The sequence below is a fragment of the Motacilla alba genome, chromosome 4 (assembly GCF_015832195.1).
Source record: "Motacilla alba alba isolate MOTALB_02 chromosome 4, Motacilla_alba_V1.0_pri, whole genome shotgun sequence".
Classification (NCBI taxonomy): domain Eukaryota; kingdom Metazoa; phylum Chordata; class Aves; order Passeriformes; family Motacillidae; genus Motacilla; species Motacilla alba.
The window spans coordinates 70,811,907-70,827,216 of record NC_052019.1 but is presented as its reverse complement, the minus strand read 5'-3'; the positions used below and the strand labels follow the sequence as shown (position 1 = coordinate 70,827,216).

General features: G+C 50.6%; 1 protein-coding gene across 10 annotated transcripts in view; it reads left to right on the top strand.

Moving 5' to 3' along the window:
* Positions 1-15,102, top strand: part of SLC4A4 (solute carrier family 4 member 4) — a 152,597-nt gene extending 137,495 nt beyond the window's left edge. For all 10 annotated transcript variants that reach the window (XM_038136531.1, XM_038136532.1, XM_038136530.1 and 7 more), the window contains 7 exons: positions 193-265; positions 3,675-3,743; positions 4,978-5,151; positions 6,999-7,160; positions 9,573-9,669; positions 11,496-11,575; positions 12,278-15,102. In XM_038136531.1, coding sequence (XP_037992459.1) covers positions 193-265; positions 3,675-3,743; positions 4,978-5,151; positions 6,999-7,160; positions 9,573-9,669; positions 11,496-11,539 — 619 coding nt within the window. In that variant the 3' untranslated portion in view covers positions 11,540-11,575; positions 12,278-15,102. The remainder of the gene's footprint in view (positions 1-192; positions 266-3,674; positions 3,744-4,977; positions 5,152-6,998; positions 7,161-9,572; positions 9,670-11,495; positions 11,576-12,277) is intronic.
* The last annotated feature ends 208 nt before the right edge of the window (positions 15,103-15,310 follow it).

Here is a 15,310-nt window from a genome sequence, read left to right as displayed (position 1 = left end):
TGACACCGTGTCACCGATCTCAGCGTGGAGGGCCGATGGTGTAACAAAACCGTCTGGGGGTTTAAAACACAGGTCTGGCTCAGGATCCAGCCACCTGAGCTGCTGCATGAAAAATGTGGCTGCAGAAATGAGTTTTGGGGATTCCTGTTGGTGTTCAGTACTTGTGGTCCTGACTCAGTGATGTTGTTTCAGGGAGCAGAGAGTCACTGGTGTCATCGTTTTCATCCTCACCGGGGTGTCTGTCTTCATGGCTCCCATCCTGAAGGTAAGGGCTGTTCACAGTTCTTCGAAGGCTTAAATCCAAACCTTTTGGAAGGAAACACCAACATGGTTGTAGTGTGCTAGAACAGTGACCAAGTTCAGGGCTGGGGTTCTTGGGCACTATGGTGTTTTTCATTTTAAGGTTATTTCTCCATGTCTGCTTAAACTCCCTTTTCTTTTATGATTTCTTTTATGATTTCTTTTATACCTCTACTGGGCCTTTGTTTTATGGAAAACATATTCTAGATAAAGCTCAGAGGATGGAAAACATGTTTCTGGAGGAAGCAGCGCAATTAAATGGCATTTCTTCGTCTCCTGAACCCTTTTTATTCCTGTAAGTTTAGCCAAGGCTCTGGACAGATGTGCTGCTGATGGACCATTGTATCTAGGTAGGTTGCTGTTTTCCAAGACCAGAGATTTGGTGCGTGTAGCCATGGAGAAATGCATCCTTAGTGGATCATCAGATTTGTAGAAGGAAACTGGAAAACCTGTCTTGTGGAGGATGCTGCCTTCTCTGGGGATAGTGATGGCAGAGGTGCCAAGCACGGACATCCAGTCCAACGGGAGAAGTCAGCTGCAGGAGACCTTATCCATGGATCCATAGGCTGATGGTGGGAGCAGAAAATGTCAGAGCAGTGGCGCTGTGCGTTGTAACCGTGGCACCGGGCAGAGGGGTGTCTAGAGGAGCGTTTCTGGAGGCTGCACAGCAGTTTTTGGGGACGGCAGGGGCAGTGAGGCACGGTGTGATGTGAGCCTGGGGGGAGGAGGCAGGCAGGGAGCCGTGACTCTGTCTGTGGAGGGAGTGGAGGCAGTGGCTTTCCACGCCAGTGTGTTCCTGTTACTCACTTCTAAGGCCGTTTGTGCGGCTCGAATTTTGGTGTCTCAGGTAACAGTTTCCACCTCCACACAAACAGGCATTTCTCTGCCTTTAATGTAGTGCCTGATTGTGATAATCCTGTTTTTCAGTTTATGTGACCTTTCCCTGCAAGATCCCTCTTCCTCTATCCCACCGGGGTCTGTTACTTCCCCTGTTATTGCTTCAGTCATTAATTATTTGTCTGTGCTTCCCCACAGACAATGTGTGGGGAAGATCCTCGCTGGAGGACGCCTGAGGATAAGTCAGCATGCTGCTGGCCCACGTGCCAGCGGGAAGGACCTGGCAGGATTTCAGGACCTTTAGCAAATTCCAGTGGCAGGGTCCTGCTGGAGAGAGCTGCGCTGCTAAATGCATTGCAGAACATTTCAGTCTTCTCCTGCCAGCGGCAAATTGACCGCTGACAATCCCAAATTTAATAAACCAGGCAATCCACAGAATAATCCCAGCTTTGTTTGCCGAGGGCTTTGCGGTGGTTGTGCTGGTTTTGGATGGTGGCGGTGTTTCTGCTCAGCCAAGGCAGATCCCCACAGAAACATCCTTGGCCCTGCTAGGAGGGTGACAGGCACTTTCCTATAAATACAGTTTCAGTCCTGTTGGCCTGCAGCAGCTTTGCTTGGAGTGCTGAAGCCAGCGCCCCCATTGTTAGGGAATGCTTTGCCAAGAGAAAGCCTTCCAAAATGACAGCACCGCTTGCTGCTCTGCAGGCTCAGGTACTGAGGTTTCACCTCGGGATGATCTACAGGATTCATCATCATGGAATGCTGAAATAATATTCAGACATTTTTCTTACTTTAATAAAAAACCCCATGGAAATAAACAGAAGGGCAGGAGAGGAGAGCAGTGAAAATGAGCTGGCAAGCTCAGCTCTTGCTTACTGTAGCTACTGTTGTGTCATGTGTCATCCCTCAGATCCGCTGAGGGCTTCGAATCCCACGGTCACCCACAGCTTTGTGAACACCCCACCGGGACCCTGTCCCTCTCACAGCAAAGGTGTTGGCAGAGCCCAGAAAAAGCTGCAGAAAAAGCATTGACCTTCAGATGGGAAATGGCAGTGTGGCTCACTCGAGGGAGCAAATAAACCCCAGAGAAGGACGAGTTAGCAGTTAAGAAGCTCGCAGGAGGGGACAGGCAGTGAGACTCAGGAAGGAAGGAGAAATGCAAACAGGGAGCTTTGGATAGCATGTGGCTGGGTGCCTTTGGTGCTCATGTGCCCCCAGGGAAATGCCTGCTGGAAGCAGTGAGCAAGGTGGTGGGGAATATGCTGAAACACTGGATGGCTGCCGTGTTGTTTGCCTCTCTAATGAGCTCAGTGCAGGGGTTGGAAGGGGAGGGTTCCCAGCGCAGGAGTGCTGGGAGCAGCGGGTGCCGTGGCCTGGCCGTGGCTGCCATTCAGTGGCAGTCCCCTGGCACTGCACTAGGACTATCCTTGGGAGCCCATTGCATCCTCCCTGGGCACCAGTGAATCCCACAGAAGCTGTTATTCAGCCACTGCCTTATGGATTGTTCCAAGCATCCCTGTTCCTGTCGTGCCAGGCTGGCTGCCCGCTTCTCTAGTGGGGGACAGAGACTCATTCCAGGATTCCAGGGAGCCTGTCTGCTGCTCCCCTGCACCTTCCTCACTCCCAAAGGGAGATGGGCCCCATGTGGAGGTATGGGCAGCACTCGGCACTTCGAGGGAGCACAAAGTGGTGTTTGAAAGGATTTCCTGGCAATGCAGAAGGGAAGTCAGTCCTGTATTTGGGAGTAATTCTGGATTAATGTGTGCAAGAGACAGAGCAGTCAAAGATCGGGTTGGCGTGACTGTTGTTGCTTAGGTGGGACTCCAGAGAACATCCTTCCTGCATGGATTTGCATGGCTTACTGAGCTGGACTGGACATGGAATCCCAGGATTGTTTCAACTGGAAAAGCTCTCTAAGATCACCCGGTTCCATCAGCACTGCCAAAGTCACCGCTAAGCCATGTCCCCAAGTGCTGCTTTTAAATTCCTCTAGAGATAGCAGCTCCAGCACTGCTCTGGAAAGCCTGTGCCAGGGCTTGGCAACGCTTTCTGTGAATGTGTTTTCCCGATATCCTACCTAAACCTCCCCTGGCACAACTTGAGTTACCTGAGAAAACAGGGTACACCACAAACAACAAGATCATGCTGCCTTTCCTTCTTCTTCTTCTTCTTCTTCTTCTCCTCTGCCTTCTGCTTCCAGTCACACCACAAATCAGAGGTGAAAGGCAGTTTGAAGCTCCTTGGAACACGTTTGGCCACAGTGACTGGCATCATTCCCTCTGGTTCTTGACAAGATGTCCAAGTCCTGGTGAAGCAGGGGAAGTGTGGTTGCACAAATGTCCTTGTGTCTCTCAGAACACAGCAGGAGGATTTATTGTTTATTCAGCTTTATTTTGCTTTAGTTTCCTCCGTGTTGTCCACCCGTGGGTGCAGCTTGGATTGCTGACAGGCTGGGAATGTTGTCCCAGCGTGTGTTAAGGGCGCGTGGTGTGCGGGAAGGTTCTCACCTGGGCTCTCCTGCTCTTCTTGTCCCGCAGTTCATTCCCATGCCCGTGCTCTACGGTGTCTTCCTCTACATGGGAGTCGCATCCCTCAACGGCGTGCAGGTGAGTCAGCAACCAGCACAGGCTTCTTCCACAGCCCTCCAGCTTTACCCTTCTCCTCGCTGCCTCCTCTTCCTTGCCAAGAGGCCCGTGAAGGGTGGCAGCTGCTGGCAAACTTTGCCACAAGCCTGCGTGTCCTGAGATGGCACTTCAAGAGACAGTGGCCAGGTGGGCACTGGAAGTGCTGGGGGTGCTTTGTGAAGACCTGGGTCCATCTTTGGCAACCAGGATGGGGCTTGGGGCAGCCTGGTTAGTGAAAAGTGTCCCTGCCCGTGGCAGAGGGGTGGGACAAGAGGAACCCCTTAGGATCCCCTCCAACCTAAGCCATTCCAGGATTTTACAGACTTCTTCCCCAGCTCAGGCTCACTCCCAGGGTCGTTTGTGTCCTGTGCCACAGACTGAAGGCAAGGAAGGAGGGTCATTTACGGTAGTGGGGTTGTTCCTCAATGCTAAGGAGCAGGGACATTGTTCTCCAGGGAGGGGAAGCCACTCCCCACTCTTTGTCATTGAGGAAATCTTACATAAGGAGCCATTCTCATGCCCAGGGCCTGTAGCTGGCCCAAGGAGGCTGGAAGTGATTTTGTTGCTTTCTGGCACCCTGTTAATTGTGGCCTTTCTTTTTCGTGCCGGGTTGTGGCCTGAGGGGAAGGGACTGCCTGTTCTGTGAGCCCCAGAGTTCCCTCAGGCGTTCTGTAAAACAGCTCCAGCTCCCATTCACTGGTGCGGTTCTGTCTGGTCCCGGCAGTGGGCAGCCAGCCCTCGCTCCGGCAGGGGACAACGAGGGGATTGTCCTGCTGCCCCGGGCCGGCTCTCCTGGAGGGGATTTCCCCTGCTCCCGGCCCAGGTGGTGGGGGGACTGGCATCAACAGTGTTTTTTACTCGCTGAGAAATCCCCGTTTTGGTTTAACTCCAAGTCCATCCGGTCCAGCACAGGGCAGAGGGACGCTGCTGGGAAAGCTGCCCGTCCTTCCTTGCTCTTTGGTGAGGTGCTGTTCTGTTTGCTGGCAAGGCAATGTCTGCCCTCGCCTCTGTTGACCTCTGCTCCTGATTTATTTGGGGAAAACAAAAGCACTCTTCCTAAAGGATGAATGTCTTTCCTTGGAAGGAGCAGGGAAGGGGAGGACAGCAAAAGTGCCCCAGAGTGTGATGCTGGCCCTGGTTTGGGCATTCTTCTTGTTTTCTCTCTTTTTTGTGCATCCTGGCTTTCATTTCAAGATCTCTTCTTTTTCATTTCCAGTTCATGGATCGGCTGAAGCTGCTCTTGATGCCTCTAAAACACCAGCCTGACTTCATCTACCTGCGCCACGTCCCGCTGCGCAGGGTCCACCTCTTCACCTTCCTGCAGGTGGTGTGCCTGGCCCTCCTCTGGATCCTCAAATCCACCGTGGCTGCTATCATATTCCCTGTCATGGTAGGTGATGCTGTCCCTCACAGCCCTCCCTTTCCCCACAGCCTGCTCCTTCCCTGCTGGTACACTCCTGTAGATCTGTAAATCCAGCCTCTCCCTGGCGAGTGGCTGCCTTTCCATAAATCCTCTGGAGGAAAACGAGCCTGGAAAGTTAATTTTTTCCCAGGAAAGTGTAGTTAGTGTTGACCATTCCTGGCTGCCAAGGTTAGATTTGCTGTGGTTTCTCCTTGAGCTGCGTGAACCAAAGAGAGGGGCAGAGTCAGTTTTTCTGGCTTAGCCCACGCTAGCTACCAGATGCAAAACGTCTCCCTGGCTTTTAAACAGCACAAATTGACAGAACCAAGAAGGAGGCTCAGTGCCAAGAGAGGTGCCATAGGGAGGGAAAGGGCATGTCTCTTTTCCTTGGACTCGGGTAAAAAGACACTAATGTTGTTCACCACCTATGGGTGATTATTGGTGTTATCACTGGAGCTGTAGACACAGCTAGGCACTCTGGCTTGGAGATGGGTCTGACTTGTGCAAAGGCAAAGTCTTATGAAACTCCTGAATAAATCTTGATCCCCAGGTCACCTAATTTCTGGTTTATGGACAAGTAAAATCTGAGCTGTGGGGGCAGGTAGGAGCTGCAGTGCTTATTTAAGGGAGAGAGGGAGGGAGGGCAGAACCCAGGTAAAGAACAAGATGGTGACATGAGAAAAGATGATGCCAGTTAAAAAAATCCTCCAAATGTTCCTGCTGAGACACATGCTCCTGCAAAAGATGTGAAAAATCAGTAATTCCCACTGTGTGGCGTTCCATCGTAACTCCATGGCTGTATTGCAGTGATGTTGGAAGCTGAATCTAAAATCTCTTTGTCCATGTTAGAATCTGAGTGAAACCTGAGGCTGACAAAGTTTGTTAGAATGCTGCAGACTCAGGGAAGGCACAGCCACAGCTTCGATGGAGCTGGATATCATGGCAAAAGCTCAATTTTCTGCACTCGTGAGCAAAAACCTGCAAACTTCAGTTTTGTGAGGATTCAGCCAGTGGCCAACTCCCTGTTTATTTGGAGGAAAGGCATTTTCAACACAGTAATTCGGAGTGGGATGGTCGCGGGTGTCTGCGTGACCATCTTTCCCCCCCTGAGCAATTCCTCGCGTCCGTAATCGCGGCTGAGGTTACGCCAGCCAGAGATCTCTGGAGATCTTTTCCTGGGAGTTGTTTGTGCTGTGGATCATGATGGCGTGGGACAAAGTTGTCCTTAAAGGCAGCCCGTTGGGAATAGGTTGCAGCTTCCAGCCTGTTGCTGTACCCACTGGCAAAGCCTGTGTGGGGTCTCAGGGGCCTCTGCTGGGGCTGTCAGACCCAGTGTCCCTGTAAGTGCCCATTTCAGACACGTCCCTTCCTTTTTTCCCAGTGCTCTTGTTGCACTCTTGCACAGAACGAGCTTTTGCTCCAGTTTCCTGCTGCCACAATCCCAGTAAACTTTATTCTGCAAACTCTGGGGGTGTGGATTGGCACTTGTCTGATTTCTTGAGTTCAAATGGTGAGAAATAAGCCAAGGTTTTATTACTCAGGCTGTCCTGAACCTGCCTCCAAAAGTAAATGAATGTGCTCTTTTTTTTTTCCTATTTATTTCCTAATACAGGAGTATTATATACAGGAGTATCCACTGCTTCTGATTTTTTCTGACACGAGGCAGTCACAGCACCTCTTAAACTGACAGAGATGTCCCAGGTGTTCACCACCTTCTTTGTATGTTCATTTACAGCCAGAATCCAAGAGTGTGGGCTTAGAAGCAGAACTGAGAGGAATGCAGTGTGCCAAGTGAGAGGTAAAATGTGACTGGGAATCCCTCTCTGCCTTTGCAGATCTTGGCCCTGGTGGCAGTCAGAAAAGCCATGGACTACCTCTTTTCCCAGCATGACTTAAGCTTTCTTGACGACGTCATTCCAGAAAAGGACAAGAAGAAGAAAGAGGATGAGAAGAAGAAGAAAAAGAAGAAGGGCAGTATGGACAGTGACAATGATGATGTAAGGAGCTTCCTGCTCTTGTCTCATTGCTCCTTCCCGGGTAGCTAACCCCCTGCACACTCCACGCCCAGTGCTGAGGCTGGGCATTGGCCGGCCACTTGTGGAGCTGACAGCTCAGTCTTCCGCTGCCGCAGCAAACGGGTCCCAAAGAAAACTTCATTCCTACGCTGCCTTCCCTTTTCCAGCCTGTGGTGGGTGGTTTGTGCATTGCTAGGGGTGAGATCACACTTTCCAAGAGCACCTGCTGAGGTGTCATGCCCCTGGCTAGAATGCCTCTCATCACCCTGCCTCCTCCAGCTTCCCTCCTACGCCTTTCTCCCCTTCGTTGTCTCTTACATTTTAGGAGGAGAATGCTTTTCACCAGCAGCCCTGGTCCTACTGATTTTCTTTTTTTTCTTTTTAAAATATTTTTGTAATGGCTCTTTTGGAAAGCACAGAATAGATGTGATTTGTGATATTGCAGGAAAAACTGTTTGTTGTTGGTAAAACTCATCACCTATCTGAGTTCCTGAGCATCTGTGTCCTCTGCAGTACACTCTGGTCCTACCTCAGGTGGCAGCATGCCCTAAATAGTGAAAAATGACCTGGCTAGACCTGACTCATGTGCCTTTGACTGTTCTCTTTCCTCCTTATATATAAGAAGAAGAAATGTAGTCTTGGTGCCTTTAAATGTTCTCCTGCTCAGGTCTAACTCAAATCCTTTAAATTTATGTTGAAGTGCTAAACACACTCCGTGGTGAGTTCTAAGCATGCTGTCACCTCTTCTGCTCATGTCCATGAAGAAGGGCCTTTGCTGGGCTGTAGGGAGAGCTAAGGTCACCTGAAGCTGGGAAAGAATCCCCTTTTAGCACAGCAGGAAGAACAGCTGGCAGGATTGGCTTTTCGTTCAGCCAGCCAGCTGCCCTGTCCCATCATTGCTCCAGTTCCCAGGGTTTTCTTTAGCACCTTTCAGCAAACCCAAATGAGAGTAATCAGCAAAGGTTTGACTCCATCCCCTCCTCCTGACTGGTGTGAATCCAGCAGTGTGTCCCAAGCCATGGCTCCCCTCTCTCCTCAATGTTTTAAGGTATTTCCTCTCTTCCCAGGCTTTTCCTGAGTTCCAGGTACAGTAATTAATCTAGAGGGTAAGACATTGTATGCAAAATATTGCTTCTTAACTCCTGCTGGTTTTTTTTCAGCTCTTGCTTTTACCAGCTTCCTGAACATACAGCACTGGGCATTACTGATTGGATTATTTTCACTTTCCCTTCCAGAAATATCCGCCCCGAGTTAATCCTGTGGGATCTGGGGGCAGTGCACGGATCTGGGTTCAGCCAAGGGAACTCTTGGGTGTTGCTTTGTGCTTTATTTGAGTTACGCTTGTCCCTCGGCTTCATAAAAATAGTCCCGAGGAAACATCTTGATGTTGGAGCATGAAATAAGGCACTGGATATCAGTTATGTTAAAAAATAAATCAAAAATAAGAATAATAATCCAGGGAGAGCCAGTCTCTGGCCTCCTTAGTGTTTTCCTGCCCTGACTGGAAGGTCTCCTCCCTCCACCCTGCTCTTGTGGGTCTGGTTCTCTTCAGGAACAAAGATGTCCCGACATTTCTGGCGAATCCCACCGTCCTGCCTTTGCCAAGCTAGGCAGTAACAGCCTTTCCTTGGCTCTGAGGAGTTCCCTTCATTTTTAAAAGCCAATTCCAAGCACCTCCTGTTGGGCAGAAGCAGGTGGGTGATGGAAGGCAGTGGGGTGTCAAATCCTGCCGGTGCCCCAGCTCCGGGGGACCCAGGCTTTCCCCTGTGCCCCATCCCGAGCTGCTGGCTGTTTCTCTGGCTGGGCCAGGGTTCCAGAATGCTTCCAAGGGCTCTGCAGTTGATGAGCCAGAGGTGTAGCTGAGACTGGGTTTGACTCCACTTGCATGAAAGAGCCAGTCTGATGGAAGGAGCCTCTGCCATGTCACATCCAAGCCCTGTGGAGCAATTGGGAACAAGCAAGGGCTTTTACAAGAATCCCAGCAGGATGAGGGGTTTGGAGGAGCTTTTCCAGCAGCCAGGGCCCTGCTGTGTCTGCCCACAAGTGCATTTTCCATCTCTGTTTCCTGCAGCTGACTCCAGGCACAATGGGATGGTGTCTTTTAAGAGGATGGGGTGGGAAAGGAGGAGATGTATTGCAATTTCCAATCCCACAAGATGATTCTTTCAGTCTGTTTTTTAATTTTGGAGTATGAGGGTAATCAAGGGAAGTGGGGTGCCGTGGGGAACCAGTGCAATCCATCTGGCAGTTAAGCTGGAGGGTGCTTTCCTCTTTCCCCTTCTTTTCTTTTACCTTTTTCTACAGAACTATGTGAAGGATAATGTAATGTGTGGGAGACAGTGAGCGAGAGAGCAGTGGGAATGTTCTAAGACCTTTTACACGTTTCTTTCACAGTCTGACTGCCCCTACTCAGAAAAAGTCCCAAGTATTAAAATTCCAATGGACATCATGGAGCAGGAGCCTTTCCTAAGTGATAGCAAACCTGCTGACAGTGAGTAGAACTAAGCTCTTGCATGCCTGCTTGACTCTGACTTGGCACTACAAAAATATATCTGTGTCTATTTAGAGTGATTTTTAAAAAAATATTTCATCTTTCCTTTTACTTCAGAAGTATTCTCTTGTTCTTTCTTTTTTCCCCTTTCCTTTTTAATTTCCAGGCCCCTGCTTTATGACAGATTTTGCTTTTGTGAGCTTTTTTTCCTTTGCTGGTTACAAAATCAATGTTGTTCCTTCTGGTGCCTCCAGTTTAAGTGCTTTTCTCCAGCTCCTGACAGGTCTCCTGGCCACCCACTCTCTCTTCCTCTCCTCTCCCTCTCCCCCTTGGTGTTAACCTGCTGATGGTGGGATTTATTATTTTTTTTTCCACTGAGCCTGGTGTTCTGGATTTGCAGCGCTGTCCTGTCCCTGTTTGTTCCCTTAGGTGCCAAGCAGTTGCAAAAATCAGCCTTTAACAGAGTAATTATTTATTCGTGTCATTAGGCTGCACAGGCAGAGATCAGTTGGCCATTAACATATTTCCCTTCTTAGGTGGTTTGTGCTCTTCTTTTAGGTTTTCATTTCTGATGTTGATAGCTGTAATTGTTGAATTTAATCTTGGTTTTCAGTCATTCCCACTTTACATTTTCCTCTTCTAAGTGAGGAATCACAGCTGACCTTGGTGGTTTTGCCTTTGGGATGACTTTTTAACATACTGAGGGTGTCATATGCCCTTTTCTTCTGAGGTGGGAAGGGAGAAGTACAAACTAAATAAATCAGTGCCGCTGCATGGCTAGTGCTTCCTAGGAGCAGATCTAACCTAACCCCCCAGATCTTCAGATCCTTAAATTGTCCACAGGTCTTAGGAGCTGGGAGCCAGGTTCCTTCCTTTTGGTAGCATAGAGAGGCCTCAGGGAATGGTAAACCTTCCCCTGTGGCTTTTAGATACAGAAACGCTCAGAGATTGGGGTTATAAAATAAAACCATCGGAAAGGAGGCATTTTCTTGGCTATTTGGATAGCCTCGGTGTTTGGCTGATGTCAGCACATCATCCAAAATCAGCCACGGGTAACCTCATATCCTCCTCATTCCATGTTCTTAGTACACTCCTGATACTGAAAACAAACTGCATCCTAAATATTGTTACTGGGGATTGTAGGATCAGACGCCTTTTTCCCAACATCTTAAGGGCTAAAATAGTTAAGGAAAAGGTAGTGGAGCCCTGAACCTGGTTCTTGGGATGCCCTTGGTGATGAACAGAGGAAATCAGCCATGGCCTGAGCTGTAGTTGATTTGTGTATTTACACATTTATAATCCAGTATTTTATTTGCTGGTTTCTAATTAAAAGCAATGGGAAATAAAAACTAAAACCTGCCAGGCCACTGGAATAACAAAAAGAAAGCTGGAATGCAGCAGCACCGTGGGACCGTGCTTGAGTGTAACTGTGATCCAGAGCATGTTCCTGCCAGTAGCACTAGGATGAGCTTCCCTGCAGCAAGAGCAGCAGCAGGACTGTTAGTGCCATGAACGTGGCTCCCACGGGGTCCGGAGACAGCGGCCACCCTGTTTCCCTCAAGGTCCTGGGCTGTGACGGGGGAGAGCGGGGTAAGCGAGGGGGGCAGGTCCCAGGTAAGTGTCAGTCCCAAACCAGGGGGAGCTCCTGGGGATGGGGCTGCTGGCACCCCGAGGGTTTCGCCTCAGAGCAGAGACGGGAATGGAGTGTTTGCTCAGCCAGCTGTAAATCCATCCGGCAGCTGGCTGGCCCTTAGATCTGGGGGGCTGAGGCAGGGCTGGAGGCACGGCGGGTGTGCAGCGGTGACAGCGAGGCTTTCTTCCCCCAGGAGAGAAATCACCAACATTCCTCGAACGCCACACGTCGTGCTGATACGATTCCCTTCCTTCAACCACACGCCATGCCAAGGTAAGCGCCCAGAAAGGCACCTCTGCCCCCTCAGAACACAGCACATCTCCAGGGCATTCCTAAAAAACACTAGGAGATCATTCCCTACGCTGGTTGCTGCTTCCCAAGGTGATCGTTGATTCCATTAGTGCAGCCCCGGCAGTGCTGGGGATGGGCAGTCGAGAGCCTGTGGGGGACCTGAGGGCTCCCCTGGCCCCCCGGCTGCTGCACTCAGGGCTGCTGTGGGAATCAGAGCAGGACAAAGACGTGGAGCTGCTGGGAGGAGCCCAGAGGCTTGTTGCCAAGGGGAAATGGGAAAAACTCGTTTTTCCATATCTGTGGTGGAAAATAGAGTAATCTTCAAGTGCAGCAAGTAATAACTGCTCAGAGTCCAGTCCCCTGGGGCCAGCTCGGGCCTCCCGGCAGCAGGACTGTGAGTGGAGCAAGGCAAGTTGATTCCTCTGAAACGTCAAAGATGTGTCTGTGCTTACAGGTGTCAGACAGGCACTGAAATCCAGCCCTGGACTATTTCAGTGGCAGCTGAGGGTAGTGTTGTCACAGCCTGGGGTGCAGCACCAGGACGCCCCATCGTGGAAGTGTCCAAGCGGTGTTCAAACCAGCCCGTTCAGATTATCTGTGTGTGGGCCTTGCCTTAAACCCGGCTGTGTGTTCCCAAAGCCCGGCGTTTCGCCGCTCTGACCTCGTCTGTCTTCTTCTTTGCAGCCCTCCACGAACTCCAGTAAAAGTTGTGCCTCAAATTAGAATAGAACTTGAGCCTGAAGACAATGGTTATTTCTGGAGGAGCAAGGGAACAGAAACTACTTTGTAATTTGTCTGTCTGTCCGATCTTTTACGAATTCATTTTGTCACTAGCCAAATGTTAAGAAGCTCCCTGCTCCCGGTGCGAAGGTAACCGAGCCCCCCTCCCTCTGCCCCTCCCTGCCCACGCCCCCGGGCTCTCCGGGACTCGGCTGCCTCCTGCTCGGCCAGGGCAGGAGCGCTCCGGACTCACCTCGGCCTGCGGGAACGCCAGGGGCTCTGCCCCAGCCGGGCAGAACAGAGCTGACCTCCGGGCTGAGCCGCGTCTGCTCCCGAGATGCTGGAACGTGCTGCTACCCCTCACCTGCTCCCTCCTGTAGATACAAGAGAAGGTACTTCACTCCCAGCACAGACAGACCATTGCCATCGCTGTAGCATGTTTGGAAGTGTCCCTTTCCTATGCAATTTTTTTTAAAGAAACACTTTAATGGACTTAATCCGTCAGGTACATGGAAGAGTGTTATTTTCCTAGATTATTTTGTTTAAATTATGGGGGCCTAACCTGCGACTTTTTTTTTTTTTTGACAATTTTTTTAACCTTTTTTTAATTACTGTAAAGAAAAATGAATTTTTTTCCTGCAGCAGGAAACATATAGTTATGAGTAGTTCTACCTCTTATTTCTAGATGCCAGGCTTTCTGTAAAAAATGTATTGTACCGTATACAATGTGATTTTTACAAAAAAAAAACAACCCCACGACATCACACCACAATCTCCAGGACGTGGCGTAGGGCCGGATCGGTTCCATTAACACCTTCTGCTCCGAAGCATCTCTTTTTCTTAGGGTTAAGTTGGGTTTTGGAGTTTTTTTTAATGAGCAATCCCTGCTGTGAAAGAGACTGAAATCTCTTGTGGTCTTAGAAGAGCCTAAATGGACAGCTGCTGGTCATGTCCCTGCTGTCGATTCCTGCCGTGGGATGGCTCCACGATTTTCTCGGCGCACTGGTGCGTGTGCAGTGAGAAGAGCCGAGGTGTGCCTCAGGCACGGTGCTCGAGGAGGAAGATGAAGGTGGCCTGCTGGGATGTTCATCCTGACACTGGGATTTGCCAACACCTGCATCCTCCTGCAGGGCAGCCCTGTGTGCCACCACCTGCAGCGTGCTCCCTGCACCCCGGCCACTCGGCCCCACGCGGGCACTGCGGCAGCACTGAGCAGCCCGGGCGAGGGCATCCCAGGAGCTTGGGGTGGAACCAGCGAGTGGACATCACGGCAGGAGAGAGGCTTTTCTCTCTGCGGCACGTTCATGCTGGTGTGTGCATCTGAAGGCACGTTCGGGAAACTGGGCTTCACCGGGACGCGGGGAACACGCTCAAAGCTTCGTCCAAAAATCAAAAAGCAGAACAAGAAGAACAAGTACCCCAGCTCTCGAGGCGAATTCCCTGATGGAGACAATCCCATCACAGAGGATGGGCACGTGCTGCCGCTTGGTCCTTGTGAAACCAAAGTCTGGGTTGGTGAAGTGAAGAAGATTTTCTGATGGTGCTGAGACCTTAAATGCCAAATTTTAGCATCTGCTCCCACACAGGAACCACCACCTCCTTACAGCCCCTGCTCCCTCTCGAGGGGTCTCCCCTTCAGTTTCCATGAAATTTGTGTTGGGTATCCCAGGAACCCGGCTGAAACCTGCTGGGGAGACCTGGGAAAGGCCTGAAGAGGAGCAGCTCTGGGATCCCTTCTGCTGCTGGAGGACAGGTACTTGGGAAGTGTGGTGCCAGCTTTAGCCAATGCTCTCCATCCTTGGTGGACACCAGTCCTGGCACCCAGTGGGGACCCGGGCTGGAGCCTTGCCTGTGGAGCACACAGGAGCTGCGTGTGGGATTGCTGCACATCCTGCCCAGACCGTGGGTGTGCAGCAATCCCAGAGGAGAGGTGCCAGCAGGGGATCACAGGGGCTGTCCCGGTCACTTCCACGAGCACAGCTTCCAGCTGCTGGTGCCTGGTGACCTGTCTCCCCAAAAACGAGCTCTTCGCTTCTGGACCCTGTTAGATACACTTGGAGTGTCCTGACTGCTGTTCTAGATCTTTCTCTGTGTTGTGTTTCCTGTGTTGTGCTGAGGGCAGCGCTGCCGACGGGACGGAGGGTTCTGCGGCTTCGCGTGAGGAGCGCCCACCTCCGGCGGCAGGGAAAGGTTCCCTTGCCTTGGAGAGAACTAGAACGTCCCTTCAACCCGGATTAGGTATTGTGTCAGGAATGAGGGTGGAGACTGACCCAAAGCCCTCCAAGGTCAGAGGCAGCCGTCAAAAATGACCTTCCCCCAGCAAATGCGGGGTCCCGGCTGGCGGTGGCACGCGCGGTGGCCACCGGGCACGGGCAGCTCTGTGCCAGCCCCGGCCCGCACCGCCCCTCCCGGGGCCGATGCGCCTCCGTGTCCCTGTTGGAATCGAGTCGCACTTTCAGATACTTTTATTCTTGTTCTTAGTTCTCCCAAGTCCGTGTTTTCTTTGGAGGAGGGAACAAGGACTTAGGATGAAATGAAGTGGATCAGATGGTGGAACTAAAAGGAAAAAAAAAAAAGCAGAAAACATTTCAAACATATTAAAGTGATTTTTTTTTCCAGTAATATAAAAAATGAAATTCCTTATAACATTATAGTATTTTACAGTTTTATGAAGCTTTCTATTGTGACTTTTATGGAATCAAAAGATGAAGATGATGAGATATTTTAGCATTTATATTTTTCAAAATTAAATAAATGTATACTGAAAATAAAGTAACTTTATGCATTTATGGGAGAGTTTGTGTCTGTCTTCCCTCATGATGTGCCAAGTCTTGTCTGATTGAATCGAGATCCCAGAATCAGTTCGGTGATAAAAGGGGCCCCCTGACCCTCTAGTTGGACCCCCTGCAGCATATTTTGGGATACCTGGGGGAGCGGTTGGATGTGGAGAGTGGCCAGAAGGCCTGAGGGTGGCATCACAGCATCTCTGTCCAGCTC